The sequence below is a fragment of the Sus scrofa genome, chromosome 13 (assembly GCF_054392235.1).
Source record: "Sus scrofa isolate SSC_HxYL_T2T_F1_AM1 chromosome 13, Sscrofa_HxYL_maternal_Yorkshire_Landrace_v2.0, whole genome shotgun sequence".
NCBI classification, from domain to species: Eukaryota; Metazoa; Chordata; class Mammalia; order Artiodactyla; family Suidae; genus Sus; species Sus scrofa.
The window spans coordinates 48,263,442-48,287,500 of record NC_139395.1 but is presented as its reverse complement, the minus strand read 5'-3'; the positions used below and the strand labels follow the sequence as shown (position 1 = coordinate 48,287,500).

The following is a 24,059-nucleotide window of genomic DNA, read 5'->3' as shown; positions in this document are numbered from 1 at the left end:
ATATTCTTGGATCTTTTTAAAATATCCATTCAGCCACCCTATGTCTTTTGGTTGAGAATTTATCCACTTATATTTAAAGTAATTATTGATAGGTAATAATTTACTATTGCACTTTAGGAGTTCCTGTTGTGGCACAGTAGAAACAAATCCAACTAGTATCTATGGGGATGCAGGTTTTATTCCTGGCCTTGCTCAGTGGGTTGGGGATCCAGTGTTGCCATAAGCTGTGGTATAGGTTGCAGATGCAGCTCAGATCCCATGTGGCTGTGGCTGTGGTACAGGCCAGCAGCTGTAGTTCACATTCAACCCCTGCCTGGGAACTTCCATATGCTGGGGGTGCGGTCCTAAAAAACAACAACAACAACAAATTGCTATTTTAAAAATTGTTTTCTAGGAATTCCTGCTGTGGCACAGTAGGTTAATGATTCAGCTAATCTCAGTGGAAGTGCCGGTACGATCCCCAGCCTGGTGCAGTGGGTTAAGGATCTGGCATTTCTGCAGCTGTGCGATAGGTCATAGTTCTGGCTTGGATTCCATCTCTGGCCTAGGAACTTTCATATACTGTGGGTGAAGCCAAAAATTTTTTTAAATTGTTTTCTAGCTCTTTTCGTAGTTCTTTTGATCCTTTTCTCCTCTCTTGCTACCTTTCTTTGTGAACTGATGACTTTCCTTAGTGGTGTGCTTTGATTCCTTTTTCTTTATCTTGCATGTTTCTACTGCAGGATTTTGCTTCCTGGTCATACAAGACTTACAAAAACATTTTATAGCTATAGATATTACAACTTAACTTCAATCCCACATAAAATCTCTATCATTTTACTCAATTTCCACTACTTTATATTTCTGATGTCACAATTTACATTTTCTGTATTGTGTATCCATTATATTATATCCATAATTATTTAAAATTTTTCTGTCCTTTAACCTTTATACTCAAGTTATATACTACCACATTACAGTACTGGGGCATTCTACATTCTTAATTTGACTATAGACTTTATCATGGTGTTTTATATCTTCATATGCTTTCATACCATAATTAGCATCATTTCATTTCAGCTTGAAGAACTGAAACTTTCAGCATTTCTTACATGGCAGATACAGCAGTGATGAATTGCTTCAGCTTTTGTTTGCCTGGGAAAGCCTTCATATGTCCTCCATTTCTTAAGGACAACTTTACTGGGTAAAGTATTCTTGGTTGGCAGCTTTTTTCTTTTGGCCCTTTGAATGCATCATCCCACTTTCTCCTAGCCTGCAAAGTGTCTGTTAGGAAATCTAATCATAGCTGTATGAGGGTTTCTTGTAAGTGACAAATGTCTTTTTTCTCACCACTTTCACGATTCTCTGTTTTTGATTATTTTTTTCTCTCTCTTTTTTTAAAAAATTGTATTTGATTTACAATGTTGTGTTAGTTTCAGGTATACAGCAAAGTGATTTAGTTATGCATACATAACATATGTGTGTGTGTATAGACTCTGTTCCATTATAGGTTATTCTAAGATGTTAAATATAGTTCCCTGTGCTATATAGTGTGTCCTTGTTTATTTTATATATAGTACTGTGTATCTGCTAATTCCAAACTTCTACCTTATCCCCCTCTTTTCTCCTTTGGTAACCATAAGTTTGTTTTCTATGTCTGTGAGTCTACTTTAGTTTTATAAGTTCATTTGTATCATTTTTTTAGATTCCACATATATCATATGATATTTGTCTTTTCTGTTTTTAATGTTTGATAGTTTTATTATAATATCTCAGAGAAAATCTCTGTGGGTTGAAATTGTTTGGGGACCTATGACCTTCAAGAACTTGATGTCCAAATCTCTCCCCAGATTTGGCAAGTTCTCAAGCAATATTGCTTCAAAAAAGCTTTCTGCCCCTTTTGCTTCTCTTCTCTTCCCAGTTCTCTAATAATTTGTAGAATGCATCTCTCAAAAGTATTCTTTAAATACCACAGGGTTTCTTCATCTTTTTTACTTTCTTCTCCTTTGACTGGAAAATTTTGGTTCATCTGTCTTTTTGTTTTTTTGGCCATGCCCATGACATGCAGAAGTTCCAGGGCCAGGGATCAAACCTGTGCCACAACAGTAACCCAAACCACAGCAGTGACAAAGCCAGATCCTTAACCCCCTGAGCCGCTAGGGAATTCTAATTGATTCATGTGTCTTTAAGTTCATTGATTTTTTTTTTCCCTGCTTGGTCTAGTCTAATATTGAAGCTCTCTACTTAATTCTTCAGTTCAGTCACTGTATTTTCAGTTCCAAAATTTATGTTTGGTTCTTTTTTACGTTTCCATTTTTTTATGGTTGAATTTCTTGTTTTGTTCTTGTATTGTTTTTCTGATTGTGTTGAATTGTTTATTGATGTTCTCTTGTACTTCTCAGAGCACCTTTAGAACAATTATTTTGAATTCTTTGTCAGGTGATCTGGGTATCTCCATTTCTCTGGAGCCAGTTACTGAAAATTTACTGTGTTCCTTTTGTGGTATCATGTTTCCCTGATTCTTTGTGATCCCTGTAGTCTTTGTGTTGGATTGACTCCTGTAAGAAAAGACCTTCATCTTGGGGTAGGAGCATGCTAGAGCTGTGAATCTGGGTCTAATGGTGCAGGGTGCCCAGGGCAGGGCACTGGCAGCTCTGGGGCCCAGAGCACATGTCTTGTTGGCTGAGGCTACATGGGTCCACAACATCAACAAATATGTGATCCCTGGAGAAAGCTGTGGAGAGTCTACTATGGCTGCAAGGTATGTTGGGGTCCTCAGTGGTTTTCTACATCCAGTGGCTAGAGATGATGGCAGGCATCAGTGGTGGCCAGAGCCAGTGGTGTGGCTTCAGGGTCCAGCTTCAGGTGCCTGTGTAGTGGTAGGGGGTAGCTGCAGATACAAGTAATAGCAAGGGCTGGTGCCAAGTGCTGATGCATTAGCAACTGCAGTGGTCCTGGCTGTCAGCACACATTCATGAAGTTGTATAGGCTAACCCTGAATACAATGTGTGGTAGTGGAGGCAGGGATAGGAGTTGGGCTGGCCATGTATAGGTGCACAGCTATAGGGACTAGCTTTAGGTGACACAGGGTTAAAGGCCAGCAACAAAAGTCAAGGCTAGATCTGGGCCACAAGCAGCTGTGGGGGCCTTGACTACTGGCGTTTACTCCTGTAGCTACATGGGATCCCTGCAAGTGTATGCATGGCAATGAGGGCCAGTGTTGGGAATCAGGTTGGTGGAGTGGAGATGCACAGCTGCAAGGGCTATTTGTGAGCACACGCATAGACTGGTGTCTTAACACGTGCACAACCACAGAGGCTAAGGCTTTTGTTTGTTGCATATTTCATGCTATGGCAAGTGATATGGAAGGAGCAGGTGGCTGGCATCTATGAATGTAAATACCTGTGGGGTGAAAACCTAAATGGCAAAATCTGCAGGCGTTCTCTGGTGGCTGTGCTGGTCTTTGGTTTCTTCACTGGGAAAATATGCTGGGGTCTTCTGTGGATCAGTCTGCTGAGGTTCATGATGAGTCCCCCAGTGATAAAAGCTGAGGGGGTCTGCAGTGTCCACAGGGTTGTTGAGGTCCTTAGCTGCTGTGATCATACGCAAAGCAGGCTACTGGGAGCCATGGATGCTCCCAACAGATGGTTGATACTGGTAGCCCCTGCCCTACTTCCTTGTTCCAGTTTTCCCTAGATGTCTCAGTCTTTATACCAAGTTTATTCCAATTATTGCATTTGTAATTTTCTAGAGCTCCTTATATTGTTCCACTCTGCTTTTTGGACATTTCCTCATTTCTTTTTAAAGATAGCAATCACCATTTTCTTCCGCTGAGTTGTCTTTTTTCAAAATTTCTTTTTTATGTATATCTTTGCATCTCTAATGTTCACATGGGAGGTTTTCTCCGATGTCTACTGATGCTTGGCTGTCCTGAAGTGCCATGTAGGATCTGGGTCTCACTGGGTTTCAGATCATTGGGTTTCACTGCATGCAAGTTTGTGGAAAGGAGTGCTCATCTTACCCAACGCCTTTTAATACTGTATATATTCTGACAACATTCAAAATTGTTATATCTGAACTTCCCTTCTGAAATCCAGACTTTCAACATCTCAGTTTGGAAGTTTAAAAGGCATCTAAACCTTGAAAAGAAAAGTTAAAACTATTGATCCCCACTGCTCTATTTTCAAACCTGCTTCTTCCACAATGTTTCCTTTTCTACCTTTAACCAGGTCAAAGTTAGGCAGGTCAAGACACAGTAGTCATTCTTCTCTGCCTTTCTCTCCCTCTCTTTTTTTGTAAACACACATAACTGTTCTACCAGCAACCCTGAATGGACCTACCTCCAACACATATTCAGAATCCAACAACTTACCACTTCCTCTGTTTCAACTCTACCTAGCCCAAGATATTGAAATCAAAATCTTTTGGTTGAATGATCGCTCCCTGCTTCCATTCTTACCCCAAGACAGTCCTTCTGCACACATCAGCTGGAGTTCTCCCTTTTAAAATGGAAGCCAATCATGTAATTTCCCTGCTCAAATGCCTTTACAGGTCTTCCGTCACACTTAAAATAAAATGCAAAGTCCTTACCAAAAATCATATCCTTGAAGCCACCACTCTGAGAAGAGTTCTCAGCTTCAGGCTTTCATTCTTCCTTCATGTTCATGATTTTTACTTATAACATCTATATTCTCTGTCGCATTTATTCTCCATTCCTATTGCTGTCTAGTCATTATTTCTTGTCCAAATCACTTCTGTGGTCTTTTTCCTTTCTGATTCCAGTCTTCTGCATTTTATACTCTATAATGACAGTCAGCTTCCCCCCCCCACCCCCCAGAGTCAGCATTTTAAAACTAATATTTGATTATGCCACTCCATGGTTCTATCAGACTAGCAGTTCCATCAATCTGGGACTTACAAAGTTCTTCATGATCTGGCTCTTCCCTTCTTCTTGTCCTTATTTCCCAATTGCTAACACATACTTACATGCCAAAGTTACCAAATATCTTACAGTTTTTTTGGAATTATGACTTCGCTATGCTCTGTGCCTTTTTGAAATATCTTTCCTTTTTGCTTGTCTTCCTGGTGAATCACTGTTCAACCCTCAAGGCTCTGAAAGCTTTCACTGATTTTTCCCAGCCCTAGGAAATCAGTCACCCCCTCTAATAGCATCAGTGTAGACCTTAACTATGACATGCAGCACATATATGACAACTACTTGCTTGTGGTCTGTTTGATCCCACTAGAGTAGTTTCTAAACATGGGGATCATGTATGGGCTTCAGAGGCAAGCATCAATTCCTTAAAATTGAGTGTAAAATTTTATATGCAAAATCATACTTGCATCATCCTTGGGAGAAATTTGATGTGATCCTTCATAATCTTAAAGGAATTAGGAACCAATATTCTAGATGGTAATATTCTTTTTTTTTTTTTTTTTGCTTTTTAGGGCCGCACCTGCATCACATAGAGGTTCCCAGGCTAGGGGTCCAATCGGAGCTACAGCTGCCAGCCTGCACCGCAGTCATAACAATGCCAGATCCGAGCCGCATCTGCAATCTACACCATTGCGCATGACAATGCGGATCCTTAACCCACTGAGTGAGGCCAGGGATCGAACCTGCAACCTCATGGTTCCTAGTCAGATTCATTTCCTCTGCACCACAATGGGAACTCCCTAGGTGGTAATATTCTTGAAGGAAGGAATAAGTCATTCATCTCTAATTTCAGTATCTTACACCTATCACTGTGTGCAGAGCATAGTTAAGGCAATTGAACACAAATGCTTTTGCATGCTTGTAAATATAAATAAACTAATATATAGAAGAAATTGATATGCTATTTGTCTATTATTCAGGCAAATTTCCTATGGTCCCTGACTAGTTTGTATCCTCTATGTTCCCCCAAATACTATATTTTCTTAAAGAGAAATTAGTAATTCTTTCTAAAACTTGTAATTCTCATTTATATTCCTCAAATATATATTCCTCAAAGGGAGGTTTTACCCAGTCCTTTTAGTCTAAGCTTACTGGTCACCTAAGGTTTCTGATGTTTATTTGTTTTACTTTAAAATTTTGTACCTTTAGTTACTTCTTCTCTTTAAGCCCTGTAAAATGTAATCCTGGTTATCAGTGAACTCAATATACTTTTTTTTTTTTTTTTAACGGCTGCCTCTGTGGCATGTGGAAGGGTCTGGCCTAGGGACTGAATCCAAGATACGGTTGCAACCTATGCCAAAGCTGTGGCAATGATGGATTCTTTAACCCACTGCACCAGGCTGAGGATCAAACCCATGCTTCGACAGCAACTCGAGCCGCTAAAGTAATATTAACTCAATAATAACCAACATGGAGTTCCTGTCATGGTGCAGCGGAAATGAATCTGACTAGGAACCATGAGGTTGCGGGTTCAATCCCTGGCCTCACTCAGTGGGTTAAGGATCTGGCGTTGCCGTGAGCTGTGGTGTACATCGCAGATGTGGATCGGATTCTGTGTTGCTATGGCTGTGGTGTACGCCGGCAGCTACAGCTCTGACTGGACCTCTAGCCTGGGAACCTCCATATGCCATGCGTATGGCCCTGAAAAGACAAAAAAAAAAAAAAAAAAAAAAAAAGAAAAAAGAAAATAACGAGCAGACAGCTAAAGGATTTATCAGTTTCTGTATCTCTTAGAAATACTGATACACTGATAAATAATAAGGTCCTAATGCATAGCATAGGGACTTATATTCAATAACTTATAATAAACTATAATAAAAAGAATCGGAAAAAGAACATGTACACATATGTATACAGTATATATACATGTGTGAGTATAACTGAATCACTTTGCTTTACACTAGAAACTAACACAATACTGTAAATCAACTATATTTCAATAAAAAATTTTAAAAGAAATATTGTTACATTATTTCCAGGGTTACCAATCATTACATTAACTAATAATTTGCTCTTTTCATCTTCAACTCCTTGTCTTCCTAAGAGGTAGTAAGAGTCAGGATTTTAGTAGTTTCTGTTGGCTTAAGGAGCTCTGTTACTAGCAAAACCAACTGAGAAATGGCCCCTAGACATTACACATCCAACAAAGAAATTCCACTTACAGAACAAGTATAATAGGTACTGTCCAGATAAGGTAACACATTAAAACAATGACAAAGGAATAATTTTAGCAATATTGTTTCATAGCGTAATTAGGGATAATAAAGGAGACAAAAATGAAGTGTGCAGGAACAAGCTACCCTGTGTTATATTTCTTACCATTTTATAGAGATCTGAAACACTAATCTGGTCCGAATCCACTACTTCAAAGTCCTTTCGAGGCACCAGGTCCAGGCCCAAATGCCTAGTAAAGAGAAAGACCACATTGAGCATGCCATGTCCTCAGATTACTAATCTTTCTTTATGTGCCTAGGAATCCATGCCTGCCATGACCTTGTGGACAGAGGTTCAGAGCCTGCCCCAGCAGGGATAAGCCTTTGCTCTGTAACCTAATTATGTTTACCTTTAGGTAAATAAATGAGGTTAGGAATTTTAAGACTATGACAATTTTAGTAATCAAGCAGTTCCCCCTGTGACAGTAAAAACGATTCAGTCAGTATTACATTTATAACAGATTAAAGAAATCTTTTCATTAAGGATAGGTTTTCTTGGGTCATTAATAAGTCATATTTATTTTTCTATTTCCCCCTATTTTACAAGTATGCTCAAGACTCAGCCATGCATTACTTTCATTAGGATTAAAAAATTATTCATGGTCCAAGTAGATTTGTAACTCAAAGTCAAACACATAAAAATCACCTCCTAAAGGTATTAAACTCTCTCTCTCTCTATATATATATATATGTTTGCACTGAGTTTTATCTAATTTTCTATTTAATTAATACTGACACTGGGTTATAATAAAGACTTCACCACACATTAGCCAATATCTTAAGACCATATAGATGGAATTTTAACCAGGGAGTGCTGCTACTAAAGAAAATAATACTTAAAAGATCTGGTATAACTTGGGCAGGAAGGAGTAAGTGAGGATGACTAATGGTTGATTGGGAAGCAGTATGAGAGAGTGGAAATAACTCTGAATGGGTAAAACTCTTGGGTTCAAATAAGGTACATAATTTATATTCAGTACATGTTAGCACCTTTCTCACTGTCAGGAACAGTTCTAAACTTGGAGTCCAGTGAAATTAGGGGGTTGTGGACCCCCGTAACTACTTTAAAAAGTATGTGCATGTGTTCATGTATATGTATCTTCTCTGAGGAGAGGGCCTAGCACTCTCATCAGGGTTTCTTTCTTTTTTTTTTTTTTTCTTTTTGCCTTTTCTTGGGCTGCTCCCACGGTATATGGAGGTTCCCAGGCTAGGGGTCGAATCGGAGCTGTAGCCACCAGCCTACACCAGAGCCACAGCAACGCAGGATCCGAGCCATGTCTGCAACCTACACCACAGCTCACGGCAACGCTGGATCGTTAACCCACTGAGCAAGGGCAGGGACCGAACCCTCAACCTCATGGTTCCTAGTCGGATTCGTTAACCACTGCGCCACAACGGGAACTCCTCATCAGGGTTTCAAGAGCTGCTATGTGACCACCCTATTCCAAAACAAATGTTATTGTACCAATAAATTATCGTACCAGGAAAAATATTCCATTGATGATAGAAGAAGTATATACATATTTTTCACTTCACCCATATTATAAACTACATTTAGAATATGCTAGTAAAACTAATTCTGTAGGCTCTTTCTGTGCATAAAACTCCCACATATTTAAAGATATGTGTACATCCAAAGTGCAGATTTATTTATAATTTACACCCTATTTATATGGAAAGATATGAAGAGGCTAAAGAAATTGTAATGAAATTGTTTAAAAAATGGGAAATCAAACCTATATGAAGATGGTATATAAGCAAGCACACTAATTACATAGACTATTATGATTACTATGAATAAGAATTAAAATTTAGATGTGTACTTTTCTAGCAGATAAGAAAAAAGGAGAAACCATTTTTCTATTAAAGGAAAAAACTCATATCTTCCTATTATCTATTATTATAACTTGTATTATTATATAATAGAGAAATATACATTTTTAAAAAGGAATAATTTTTTGGTACTAAAAGCTAAAAAGAAAAACCTCATAGTTTTGCATGATGAGAAGATCAGTAATACACTGTTGGCCTTAACTAAAATAGTCTACAACTTAACGGTAAAACCATCAAATACTATTACTGAAGATAATGCACTTAAATCTCTAAGATATTTTATTTCTTGTCTTCATAGATCAAAGAAGACACCATTTAACTACCTCTTACCAATTATTCTTAATTTCTCTGAAATAACTTCAGGCCTCTGGCTTCTAATACCTATAGCATGTAAAAGCAGTAGTGTTGTCATGGAGGGCAAGACAGAGCTGAAGCATATCATTTCTACCTCTTTAGTTTTTTTTTTTTTTTTTTTTTTTTTTTTAAATGGCTGTACCCATGGCATATGGAAGCTCCACGACCAGGGATTGAATCTGAGCTATAGCTGGACCTAAGCTATGCCTGTGGCAATGCCAGATCCTTTAACCCACTGTGCTGGGCCAGGATGGAACCCATGACTCCCCAGTCAGATTCTTTTTTTTTTTTTTTTTTAGGGCCACACCTGCAGCATATGGAAGTTCCCATGCTTGGGGTCAAATTGGATCTACAGCTGCCGGCTTATGCCACAGCCACAACAATGCCAGATCTGAGCTATGTCTGCAACCTACACCACAGCTCATGGCAACATCAGATCCTTAACGCAATGAGTGAGGCCGGGGATCAAACCCCATCCTCATGGATACTAGGTGGGTTCACTAGCACTGAGCCACAAAGGGAACTCCCTGCAGTCGGATTCTTAACCCACTGTGCCATAGCAGGAGTTCTCACCTCTCTTGTTTTAAAAAGCAATTTATACTTAAAAGATAATTTTGCAGTTGTAATCTTGAATATTGAGAATACTTTTACATACATATAAAAAAACAGTGGAAAAGTCACAAAAATGACATCTGTATCTGTATAAGGATAGTAGAATTAGACAATTGCTCAATTTAAAACACTTTACACACTTTCTGTATCATACTATTGAAATTTCTTTAAATACAAAAATGAAGAGAGAAAATTTTAGGCCTATTCTTTAACCACTGATAGTCATAAAATACCTGAAAAAGACTGTACAAATAATCTAATCAAAATAGATGTTTTTAATACAACAGCTTAAGAAAAATTCAGATAGATCTAAGTGAACAGAGCTGGGGTTGAGTGCATGTGCACCACACTCAGTAACAGGGTTTGTGTGGAGACTGGCATCTATTATGCAAACTCTTTCTTGGAACTATTACACCCTTTTCTTGTTTGTCCATTCAATTATCCACCAATGTACCCATCCACTCACCCAAAGACACTTTCTGAAGAGCTATCATATACCACCAATCATGCTGGATACAGGAAATATAGCAGTTTTTTTTTTCTTTTTCTTTTTAGGGCCACATCTGTGACATATGGAAATTCCCAGGCTAGGGGTCAAATCAGAGCTGCAGCTGCCCACCTACACCACAGACACAGCAACACGGGATCCGAGCCACATCTGCAACCTATGCTGTAGCTTACGGCAACATTAGATCCTTAGCCCAATGAGAGAGGCCAGGGATCAAACCCGTATTCTCACAGATACTGTCAGGTTCTTAACACTCTGAGCCACTAGAGGAATTCCTACAGCAGTTTCTGAGTCAAGCAATTCATCATGTTAATTCTCCCCTGAGAACAAAATGATTTCCCTCTTCTAGAAGTCACTAGAATAAAATACCCGTTTAGTTTTTTTTATTTCATTATACTAGGAAATAAGAAAATGATTAACAGGTGATTTAATAAAACCAGAAACTGATTTCCTTCTATTAAGATCATCTTCAATGGGAGAAAAATAGTTTCCAAAAGCTAAACTGAAAGACTGTCCTCACTGGAAGAAGGCAGAGATGCTGCACAGTGAGAAACAACACATGTGCACAACAAATTTCACCCCATAAAAGACGTTCCTGGCTATTTCCCCTTATGGTGTCTAAGAATAGTTACCAGCTAAGTGCATGGAATAGTCAACTTAGTTTTTTCTCTGTCTTCATAGAAAAGGGAGGCAGTGCAGTGGAGTAGTTAGAAGCATGGGCTCTGAAGTCAGATTGCCTAGTTTGTACCTTTGTTCTCCCACCAAGTCACACTGTCTTCTCTGCTATCATAGGCTGTTGGAAGGATTAATCCATGTAAAGCACTCAGTATACTGCCAAGCACTGTGAATTGCTTTTGCTGTTATAATTATCATTGTGTTACATCGTTAGCAAAAATATGGCTTAAAGTACAAGAACTGCGATTAAAGAGAATAGTGTCTGAAAAAAGACTGAAACAGATGGACACAAGCAGGAGGCATACAACCAAGTATGTATCTACATACAGATGTAGTATAAAGCTGAGTCTTCAAAAGTCTTACTAATTGTTTAGGTGAAGAGTCTTCGCAAAATATTTAGTCTTTTCTCACAACTTGTCACTAATCACTCATTCCAATAATTCAATAAATATTTATTGGCACCTACTATGTGCTAGGCTCATGCTGAACTTAGGGACAAAGCAGTAAAATAAGAGACATATTTGCTCTTACATTATTTTAGGTACACTTCTCTAAAGGCCTTTAATCTCAATATCAAATTATTTGAATTTTACATGTTTTTTTAATGTCCCACAGCCTTGTGACCTTTTTAGGGCCACACCCCAGGCCAGGGGTCGAATCAGAGCTGTAGCTGCTGGCCTATGCCACAGCCACAGCAATGCCAGATCTAAGCCACGTTTGTGACCTACACAACAGCTCATGGCAACGCAAGATCCTTAACACACTGAACAAGGCCAGGGATCAAACCTCCATCCTCATGGATACTAGTTGGGTTCATTACCACTGAGCCACAATGGTAACTCCCTATTCTATTTTCTATTGTATCTCCTTCTGGGTTTCTACATCTGAAGCAGAAAACAAAAAAAACCTTGAAGTTAACTAATTACATACAACGGATGTTTTAAGACATTTAGGACTTAGTTCTCCACCAGAAAGAGTTGAGAAAGGCTACAGGTATTAAATTTCCTGTGGGCAGTGCCTTTTTCTATTACCTATAGTAAGGGCACAGAGATGTAACTATACTAATGAAATCACGGTATATTTATATTTATATAATAATAAAATACAATAAATAAGTAATAATAGCTACCTTTTACCGAACATATACCTGGAATAGGCATTTTACATATATCCTCTCAAAGTATTATGGGAAGTACACAGTATCGGACTCATTTTATTTTTATTAAAATTTTTTTTTTTTGGCCACACACATGGCATGCAGAAGTTCCCAGGCCAGGGATCAAACACTCACACAGCAATGACCTGAGCCATAGCAGTGAAGCAGTGACAACGCCAGATCCTTAACCTGCTGAGTCATCAGGCAATTCCTAAATCCATTTTATATTTGAGGAGACTGAGGCCCAAAGAGGTTAACCAGATAGCCTATTAAGGGAGTAGAGTTGAGGTTGTCTCAAGCTGTCTTACTCTGAATCCATGACATTTCCTTTATTCCTGTTGCCTTTCTATTAACCATAAAGTTAAGTACTGATGGCTATAAGTGACTATAATCAATTTGGTCATACCAGTTTTTTAAACTATTTAATTTTATGGATTACTGTTGATTTACAATGTTGTATTAGTTTCAGGTGTACAGCAAAGTGAATCAGTGATACATATAATTATATCCATTCTTTTTTCTCATATAGGTTATTACAAATTACTGAGTAGATTTTCCTGTGCTATACAGTAGGTTCTCATTAATTATCTATTTTATACAAGAGTGTGTATATGTTATTCCCTCCCTCCCAATTCTTCTCTTGCCTCCATCCCCTGATGGTTTCACTTATGGTAACCATAAGAATGGTTTTGAAAACTGTGAGTTTACTTGTTTTTTAAATAAGTTCTTTTGTATCATTTCTATTAGATTACACATATAAATGGTATCATATGCTATTTGTCTTTATCCTACTTACTTCACTCAGGATGATAATCTCTAAGACCATCCATGTTGCTGCAAATAGAATTATTTTGTTCTTTTTTATGGCTGAGTAATATTTCATTGTATATAGGTACCACATCTTCTCTATACATTCCTCTGTTGATGGACATTTAGGTTGCTTCCATGTCTTGGCTATTGTAAATGTTGCTGCAGTGAACATTGGGATGCACATATCTTTCATATATGATCTTCTTCAGATATATGCCCAGGAGTGGGATTGCTGGATGACATGATGGTTCTATATTTAGTTTTTTAAGGAACCGTCATACTGTCCTCCATAGTGGCTGTACCAATTTACATTCCCACCAACAGTGTAGAAGGGTTCCCTCTTCTCCACACTTTCTCCAACCTTAACTGTTCATAGACTTTTTGATGATGGCCATTTTGACTGGTGTGAAGTGATACTCCATTGTAGCTTTGACTTTTATGTCTCTAATAATTAGTGATGTTGAGCATCTTTTCACGTACTTTTTGGCCCTCTGTATGTTTTCTTTGGAGATACATCTGTTTAGCTTTTCTGTACATTATTGATTTTTTTTTTTTTGGTCTTTTTACCATTTCTTGGGCTGCTCCTGTGGCACATGGAGGGTCCCAGGCTAGGGGTAGAATCAGAGCTATAGCCGACAGCCTATGCCAGAGCCACAGCAATGCAGGATCCGAGCCGCGTCTGCAACCTACACCACAGCTCATGGCAACACCGGATCCTTAACCCACTGAGCAAGGCCAGGGATCGAACCCGCAACCTCATGGTCTCTAGTAGGATTAGTTAACCACTGAGCCACAATGGGAACTCCTGATTTTTTTTTTAATATAAAGCTCCATGAGATGTTTGTATATTTTGGATATTAATCACTTGTTGGTTGATTTGTTTACAAAATTTTTCTTCCATTCTGTGGGTTGTCTTTTCATTGTTTAATGGTTTCCTTTGCTGTGCAAAAGCCTTTGCATTTAATTAGATCCCACTGTTTTTTACTTTTATTGTCATTACACCAGAAAGTGGATCATCAAAATATTGCTGATTTATGTCAAAGAATATTGTACCTATGTTTTCCTCCAGTTTTATAATACCCAGCTTTACATTTAGGTATTTAATCCATTTTGAAGTTATGTTTGTATATGGTGTTAGAGAATGTTCTAACTTCATTTTTTTACAAGTAACTGTCCAATTTTCCCAGCATTCCTTATTGAAGAGACTGTCTTTCCTCCACTTTATGTTCTTGCCTCCTTCATCATAGATTAGCTGACCATAGGTGCTTGGGTTTATTTCCGGACTTTCTATCCTGTTCCATTGATCTATGTCTGTTGTTGTGTCAGTATCATGCTGTTCTGATGACTGTAGCTTTGTAGTGTAATCTGCAGTCAGCCTGATTCTTCCAGTTCTATTCTTCTTTTTAAATATTGCTTTGGCTAGTTGGGGTCTTTTTTGTTTTCAACAAATTTGAAAATATTTTCTTCTAGTTCTGTGAAGAGGGTCATTGGTAACTTCACAGGGATTGCACTGAATCTGTAGATTGCCTTGGGAAGTAGAGTCATTTTGACAATATTGATTCTTCCAATCCAAGAGCATGGTATATCTTTCCATTTGCTTCTGTCATCTTTGATTTATTTCCTTTTTTTTTTCTTTTTCTGGGGGGGGGGGGCTACCCAGTGGCATTTGGAGTTCCTGGGTCATGGATCAGATCTGAGTGGCAGCTGCAACCTATGCCACAGTTGCAGCAATGTCAGATCCTTTAACCCACTCTGCTGGGCTGGGGATTGAACCTATGCCCTGGCACTGCAGAGAAGGTACTGATCCCATTGTGCCTCAGTGGGAACTCCCACCTTTTATTTCTCATCAGCATCTTATAGTTTTCACAGTACAGGTCTTTTGTCTCTTTAGGTATGTTTATTCCCAAATATTTTATTCTCTTTCATGTAATGGTAAATGGGATTGTTTCCCTAATTTCTCTTTCTGATCTTTCATGTTAGTATATAGAATTGTGGAGTTCCCACTGTGGCTCAGTGGTTAACAAACCCAACTAGCATCCATAAGGATGCGGGTTCGATCCCTTGCCTTGCTCAGTGGGTTAAGGATCCAGTGTTGCCATGAACTATGGTGTAAGTCGCAGACACTGCTCAGATCCCGTGTCACTGTGGCTCTGGCATAAACTGGCAGCTATAGCTCTGACTGGACCCCTAGCTTGGGATCCTCCGTGTGCTGCAGGTACAACCCTAAAAAGACAAAAAAAAAAAAAAAAAAAAAAAAAGGTATACAGAATTGAGACATCTCTGTATTAATTTTGTATCCTTCAACTTTACCAAATTCATTGATGAGCACAATGGTTCTCTGGTAGCATCTTTAGGATTTTCTACATATAGTATCATGTCATCTACAAACAGTGATAGTTTTGCCTCTTTTCCCATTTGGCTTCCTTTTATTTCTTTTTCTTCCTAATTGCCTTGGCATGGACTTCCAAAACTATGTTGAAGAACAGTGGTGAAAGTGGACATCCTTGTCTTGTCCCTGATCTTAGTAGAAATGCTTTCAGCTTTTCACCATTGACAATGGCGTTAGATGTGGGTTTATCATATATGGCTTTAATTATATTGAGGTAGGTTCCCTCTATGCCCACTTTATGGAGGGTTTTTATTAGAAATGGGTACTGAATTTTGTCAAGAGCTTTTTCTTCATCTATTGAGATGATCTTATGGTTTTATTCTTCAGTTTGCAGATATTGAAGAATCCTTGGATCCCTGGGATAAATGATCATGGTATATGATCCTTTTACTATGTAGTTAGATTTGGTTTGCTAATATTTTGTTGAGTATTTTTGAATCTATGTTCATCAGTGACACTGGCCTGTAATTTTCTTTTTTTTTATGGTATCAGGGTGATAGTGGCCTCATAGAATGAGTTTGGAGTGATCCTTACTCTGTAATTTTTTGGAAGAGTTTCAGCAGAATAGGTGTTAATTATTCTCTGCATGTTTGATAAAATATGCCTGTGAAGCCATCTGGTCCTGGACTTTCCTTTGCTAGGAGTTTTTAAATCACAGTTTCAATTTCAATACTTGTGATTGGTCTGTTCATCTTTTTTATTTCTTCCTGGTTTAGTCTTGGAAGATTGTACCTTTCTAAGAACCATTTCTTCTAGGTTATAATTTGGTCATAGTATTTTGAGGAATGATTTTATGTCAATATATCAACCCAAAGGGAAATAAACATAGAATGATGAATGAGTAGCCACCAAGCATAAGAAAAATCCACCTTGTTACTTAGATACATTCACGTAGTGCCTATCAAGTGCACGCACTGTGCTAAGTGCAGGGTATGCTGATGAGCCAAACAGATACACAAAGAACGTGTGTGTGTGTGTGTGTGCATGTGTATGTCAGTCATTTGAACATGCTAATTTGATAGAAGAATTCTGACACATGCATACTTTAAACATAATTATCCCAGATTTATTAAGTATGGCAAAATACTGATTGGTGGGCATAACACTTTATATCAGAAAAATTTAAGAAAGCACTAGAAGCTTCTGCTAATATCAGATTTCCTGAAGCTGGAAAACATCACTATGCCCTTAAAGAGAAAGTACTGAGCCATAAAACTTTCTAAGTCCTTGCTAAAAATCTACTCAGAGGAAACTTGCTGGGGTAGAGGGTAGGGTGACAGTATTTTCTGCATACTACAACCCAAACTGCTGCTTGTGTTGCTTCCTCCAAGAGCAATTTCCTTGGTGAGGAACATAAATAGGTTGGAATAAAGAGATATGGGTGGGTTGGCATCTTTGAAAATTGGAGAAGGTAGAAGAGAGGCAAGGGAGGGAAATTATATACATATATAATGTATATACGCCATAGCCACAGCAGCTACATATACGTACATTTGTACATATATATATATATATATAGATAGATAGATAGATAGATAGAGAGAGAGAGAGAGAGAAGGGTGAGGGAGAGAGAATAAAATAACTAGAAATTGGAGTTCCCTGATAGCCTAGCAGTCAAGGATCTGGCATTGTCATTACTGTGGCATGGGTTCAATCCCTGGCCTGGAACTTCCACATGTCATGGGCACACCCCCCCACCAAAAAAAAAAAAAAAACCACATAGAAATTATAATCTATTGGTGACTGGTCTTAAACGATAAGACTTCACAATAAAAATGCATACATTTTTTCATTTGATACTTGAAATATCATTCTAATTCAACAATTTTATAAAATGTTTATATTTTACTCAAATCTATACTTTCTACCTAAAGAAGAAATACAAAAATGATATAAATTATTCTAAGAGTAAAATATTTCTGACTTAGGTATTTTTCTAAGAAAAGGATCAGTTAGGCTGAGTCAGTCCTGGGTTAATGCAATTTTAACTCAGGTATGCTATGCTTACTGTAGTAATGATACTAGAGACTGAAAAGAAACTTTTGTCAATATCTTTATGGAAGATATCAAACATATCAAATTAACACATTAAAATTACACTGCTAGACAAATTATTTTAAAATTCCCCTGGGAAGGATATAATTAACTGACTTTTCCTTTGAATAGATTTCTTGAGCAGAGATAATGGCCAGTTAATTTGAAGACAATCTTGTTTTATGCCCTTCCTGTATTTTAAAACACAGTATTACAAACGCTGATTTCTACCTAATACAATTTTAACAATTTTCACTTATGAAATGAGTGCACACATAGGTGAAGAGGCCAACAAATACAAGTCATGTGAATTTAATGCTGGAATCTTCAAATTTTTGGCCAAATAATAATTCCTAATCTCAGGAAACAAAATTGTTACGTAGATGTGGAGCACTCTGCATTTAATTTAAACTCTAAATAAAAGAGTAAAGTACCAGTTTAATTTCTATTCTTGAAAGTTCTAAATCAATGTTAAAGCAGATATATCTATATCTACACCTATATAATGGGAATTATAGTGTAGATAATACAACAAGGGTAAAATAACCCATAGATTAGAAATACTGACAATTATTTGCTTGGTTTTAAGACTCACACTTAAAGATAATTGTAGAGGGAGTTTCCATTGTGGCTCAATGGTAACAAACTTGACTGGTATCCATGAGGATGCGGGTTTGATCCCTGGCCTTGCTCAGTGGGTTAAGGATCTGGCACTGCTGCAAGCTGTGGTGTAGGTTGCAGACATAGCCTGGATCTGGTGCTGCTGTGGCTATGGCATGGGCTGGCAGCTGTAGCTCCCATTTGACCGCTGGCCTGGGAACTTCCATATATTGCAGGTGTGGCCCTACGAAGCAGGAAAAAAAAAAAAAAAAAGATAATCATAGAGACGGTAAGGTTCTGATTACACTATATGGGCTTTGGGATCAGTTCTGGGTATAAACACCAGTTCTACCACTCACTATGCAACAATGGAAAAAGTGCTTCTGAACCTCACTTTCCTCTTCAGGTAAAACAGAACTCTTGGAAGAGCATAATAGCATTTAATTATAACAGTGCATGTAAGTTAGACCATCCACTTGACACAGTGATATAGGTAGATGTACTCAATAAACTATTTTTTTTTTCCTTTTTATGGCCAGGGCCAGAATTGGAGCTGAAGCTGCAGCTTACCCCACAACCACAGCAATACTGGATCTGAGCTGTATCTGTGACCTATGCTGCAATCTACAGCAATGCCAGATCCCTAATCCACTAAGCCAGGCCAGGGATCGAAACTGCATCCTCACAGAGACAACACTGGGTCCTTAAGCCTCTGAGCCACAAAGGGAACTCCTCAATAAACTATTAATAGCTGCTATTAATAGTTTCTGAAAAGGCAGAGCTATAATGCTTAAGGGTCTAAAGAAAAATGCACAAAGTTTAAAATTATATGATCACTATTTAATTACATTAATTACAATGTAAAAATACATTCAGCAAACATTGTGCACCTACCACATGCCAAAGTATGCCAAGCTTCAATATTTTATGGCATTTATAAAAGTGTGGTGGAACAGGAGTTCCCGTCATGGTGCAGTGGTTAACAAATCCGACTAGAAACCATGAGGTTGCAGGTTCAGTCCCTGGCCTTGCTCAGTGGGTTAAGGATCCGGAGTTGCCGTGAGCTGTGGTATAGGTCGCAGATGTGGCTCGGATCCTGCATTGCTGTGGCTATGGTGTAGGCCAGCGGCTGCAGCTCCGATTGGAAGCCTAGCCTGGGAACCTCCATATGCTGTAGGAATGGCCCTAGAAAAGACCCCCCCCAAAAAAAAAGTGTGGTGGAATAAGAAGTGTAGAACTATGAAGGTATAATACAGGAATGATGGATATGGTTATTAGTGCTGAGGTGTTTCATGCAATAGTCTCCTTTAAATAATCTAATGACGTGAAATGACAATTTTTATAGCACACCATCTCTTTCTCAAAGTAAGAAAGACAATTTTTATTTATTGACTTATTTTTCTTTATGGCTACACCTATAGCATATGGAAGTTCCCTGGCTAGGGGTCGAATCAGAGTCACAGCTGCAGGCCTACGCCACAGATATGGCAACACCTGAATCCAAGCTGCATCTAAGGCATCTAAGGCACAGCTTGTGGTAACACTGAATCCTTAACCCAATGAGCAAGGCCAGGGATCAAACTTGCATCCTTATGGGTACTATGTCAGATTCTTAACCCACTGAGCCACAACAGAAACTCCAAGAAGGAAAATTTTTATAAGTGTTAGTTTAAGTGAGGACCAGGGAGAACAGTCCTATCGGTCTGGGGTGCAATATGCGTTTTTCCTTTAAGAATAGTAGACCTACAAAGTTCTCATTTAAGTTTTTAAGTGACTATTTTCCACTAGGAAAATGGAGAGAATAAGAAGGGGAGGAGGAAATAAGTGGAAGAGGAGGGAGAAGGGAGGGCAGAAGATACAGAAACACTAGAAGAGAGGATCAGGGGGGAGGGGAGAGAATAAGGAAAAAAGTATTGGGGAAGAAGAATTGTGTTTCTGGTTTTTGTTTATTAAAATGAATATTTAAATAGTCCCCCCTAACAAGCATGTACACACTTTGATGAGAAAAAGTTACTAATGAAGGTGGGATAGCTCTGTAATTTACAGACATGTATTTATAATGGTCTCTACCTTTTCCAAATATAATTTGAACTTGTTTCCAAGCTATCATCTTTAAGTTTCAGACCTGACAAACAAAATCTGACTGATCTGTTTTCCAAGTTTTGTCATAAAGAGGTATTGATATTTCTGAAGCATTTCACTTGTTCATGTACTGGTATTTATAGCTACAGTTAACTGCAGCATAATGATTTATACAACTGTTAGTGTCATTAGTTCAAGTGCAACAATCTGGCACACAATGTTATATTTGAAAATTACTACTATTTAGCTTTTTAAAATATATGCAATATCATTTTATAACATAGTACGATGGGGCTGAGGAGACAGGATCAATAGCTATGCTGTTAACATCTTGCATTTTGCTAAGATTTTTATTGCCTAAAGTTAGATTTTGAGAACACTGTCTGATCTGTGATACTCCTGGATCCATGTTACATCATACAAGGAGTGTGTGATGTGTGCCAACCAATCCTAGTAACAGTAAAGAGAGGATGTAATTTAATAAAACAAGGATATGATGTTGTCACTTCAAAAGGCCACAAATAACCAATTTAGGGTTGGACTTTTTTCTTTTCCACTGAACAGCACCCCTCTGGGTTGGATCCACTGTTTAATACATTTCCTGATAATACTCTTCTACTTCTGCAAGAACGCATTCTTCTTTTAAGAAAGAAGCCATGCAAGGGAGGCAAGAACATAACATGGGAAAAAGAAAAGTCTATTCAGCAAGCATTGCTGGGAAACCTGGACAGCTGCATGCAAAGCAATGAAACTAGAACACACCCTCACACCATGCACAAAAATAAACTCAAAATGGCTGAAAGACTTAAATATACGACAGGACACCATCAAACTCCTAGAAGAAAACATAGGCAAAACACTCTCTGACATCAACATCATGAATATTTTCTCAGGTCAGTCTCCCAAAGCAATAGAAATTAGAGCAAAAATAAACCCATGGGACCTCATCAAACTGAAAAGCTTTTGCACAGCAAAGGAAACCCAAAAGAAAACAAAAAGACAACTTACAGAATGGGAGAAAACAGTTGCAAATGATGCAATGGACAAGGGCTTAATCTCTAGAATATATAAACAACTTATACAACCCAACAGCAAAAAAGCCAATCAATCAATGGAAAAACGGGCAAAAGACCTGAATAGACATTTCTCCAAAGAAGATATACAGATGGCCAACAAACACATGAAAAAATGCTCAACATCGCTGATTATAAGAGAAATGCAAATCAAAACTACCATGAGATACCACCTCACACCAGTCAGAATGGCCATCGTTAATAAATCCACAAATAACAAGTGCTGGAGGGGCTGTGGAGAAAAGGGAACCCTCCTGCACTCTTGGTGGGAATGTAAACTGGTACAGCCACTATGGAGAACAGTTTGGAGATACCTTAGAAATCTATCCATAGAACTTCCATATGACCCCGCAATCCCACTCCTGGGCATCTATCTGGACAAAACTCTACTTAAAAGAGACACGTGTACCCGCATGTTCATTGCAGCACTATTCACAATAGCCAGGACATGGAAACAACCTAAATGTCCATCGACAGATGACTGGATTTGGAAGGTGTGGTATATATACACAATGGAATCCTACTCAGCCATAAAAAAGAATGACATAATGCCATTTGCAGCAACATGGATGGAGCTAGAGAATCTCATCCTGAGTGAAATGAGTCAGAGAGAGAAAGACAAATACCATATGATATCACTTATAACTGGAATCTAATATCCAGCACAAATGAACATCTCCTCAGAAAAGAAAATCATGGACTTGGAGAAGAGACTTGTGGCTGCCTGATGGGAGGGGGAGGGAGTGGGAGGGATCAGGAGCTTGGGCTTATCAGACACAACTTAGAATAGATTTACAAGGAGATCCTGCTGAATAGCATTGAGAACTTTGTCTAGATACTCATGATGCAACAGAAGAAAGGGTGGGGGAAAAATGTAATTGTAATGTATACATGTGGATAACCTGACCCCCTTGCTGTACAGTGGGAAAATAAAAAAAAATTATTAAAAAAAAAAGATAATTGCAAAAAAAAAAGTAAAAATAAAAAGATAAAAAAAAAAAAGAAAAAAAAAAAGAAGCCATGAAAAGTAACTTCTACATCCTTGAATACTTTTTTTGGGCGGGGGGGGGGGCTGCACAAGGGACATATAGAAGTTCCTAGGCTAGAGGTACAACAGGAGCTCCAACTACCAGCCACAGCCACAGTAATGTAGGATCTGAGCCGGGTCTGAAACTACATCACAGCTCATAACAACACCAGATCCTTAACGAGGCCAGGGATCGAACCCACATCTCATGGATAGTAGTCAGGTTCATAATCTGCTGAGCCACAATAGGAACCTTCTGCATCCTCGAATACTTTATTTTTATTCATTTATTTATTTACTTTTGTCTCTTCTAGGGCTGCACCTGTGGCATATGGAGGTTCCCAGGCTAGGGGTCTAATCAGAGCTGTAGGCTCTGGCCTACACCAGAGCCATAGCAACGTGAAATACAGCTGCGTCTGTGACCTACACCACAGCTCACGGCAACACCAGATCCCTTAACCCACTCAGTGAGGCCAGGGATTGAACCCGCAACCTCATGGTTCCTAGCTGGATTTGTTAACTACTGAGCCACGACAGGACCTCCCCTCAAATACTTTAAAATGGTTTATTTAGCCCTTGCTTGATTATACAGTTTGGTTGTTTATAAACTTCTGATGCTGGCAAATAATTCCCCAATGGAATTTTGAAGACATAACTTCATTATATTCAAGGATCTAGTGTTAGTGCTAAAACTTTTGGGGTTGTGAATCTTACTCTTTTGTAAGAAGATCTATATTTCTGATAACCTTTTAGGATCTTCTCTTCATGCTGAAATATCTGAACTGCCTCGCTCTGAGTTTTGGTTTTTCTTCCCCCTCATTACACTAGGTATTTTATGGGTTCTTTCAATCTTAAGTCACCTGCTCTTTGGCTCTGAGAAATTCTCTTCTATCATTTCCTTAGAATTTCCTCCTTATTGCCTTTATTTTTTTTCCTGGAAATTACAATGATTGATGTTGGAACCTCTGGACTGAATCTCTGTATTGTTCTTCTTTCTACAACCATTTCTCATCTTTCTGTTTTATTTTCCTAGAGATAACATAAAATTATCTTACTGCTCTCTTCCTGAACTCTCTTTTGAAATAATATTCTCCATTTCTTTTTCATAGCATTTTAAAATACATAATGAATCTTCTTGATTCTCTTTGAGGATATTCAGAGATTCTTTTTTAAAGCTCTTTACTAATCTCTAGTTCTCTCTAGCATCAGATATTTTGGTCTCTCTCTCTCTCTTTCCTACAAAAGAATTTCTTCAAATGCCTGATTAATACTCGAATGTCCACTCAAATTTAAGGAATGTACCTAGAGATTATCATAATGAGTGAAGTAAGACAGAGCAAGACAAATATCATATGATATCAATTACATGTTGAAATTTAATAAAAATGATACAAAACTTACTTTTAAAAACAGAAACAAACTCAAAGATTTTTAAAATCAATCTTATGGTTACCATAGGTGAACCGCTGGGGTGAGGGAAGAACTGGGAGGGTGGGAATAACATACACACTACTGTATGATCCAACAATCCCACTCCTAGGCATATATCCAGACAAAACTTTCACTGAAAAAGATATGTGCACTATATATTCATTGCAGCACTTTTTACAGTAGTCAAGACCTAATAACCTAAATATCCATCAACTAGATAAATGGATTAAGAAGACGTGATACATACATACAATGGAATAATACTTGGCCATGAAAAATGACAGAATAATGCCATTTGCATAACATGGATGGAACTAGAGTCTCTCACACTGAGTGAAGTAACTCAG

The 24,059-nt window shown here is 38.2% G+C and overlaps 1 protein-coding gene across 32 annotated transcripts in view; it reads right to left on the bottom strand.

Moving 5' to 3' along the window:
* The window catches only part of DOCK3 (dedicator of cytokinesis 3), a 507,677-nt gene that overhangs the window by 215,821 nt on the left and 267,797 nt on the right, over window positions 1-24,059 (bottom strand). For all 32 annotated transcript variants that reach the window (XM_021068832.2, XM_021068840.2, XM_084988414.1 and 29 more), the window contains one exon: window positions 7,235-7,319. In XM_021068832.2, the coding sequence (XP_020924491.2) occupies window positions 7,235-7,319 (85 nt within the window). The remainder of the gene's footprint in view (window positions 1-7,234; window positions 7,320-24,059) is intronic.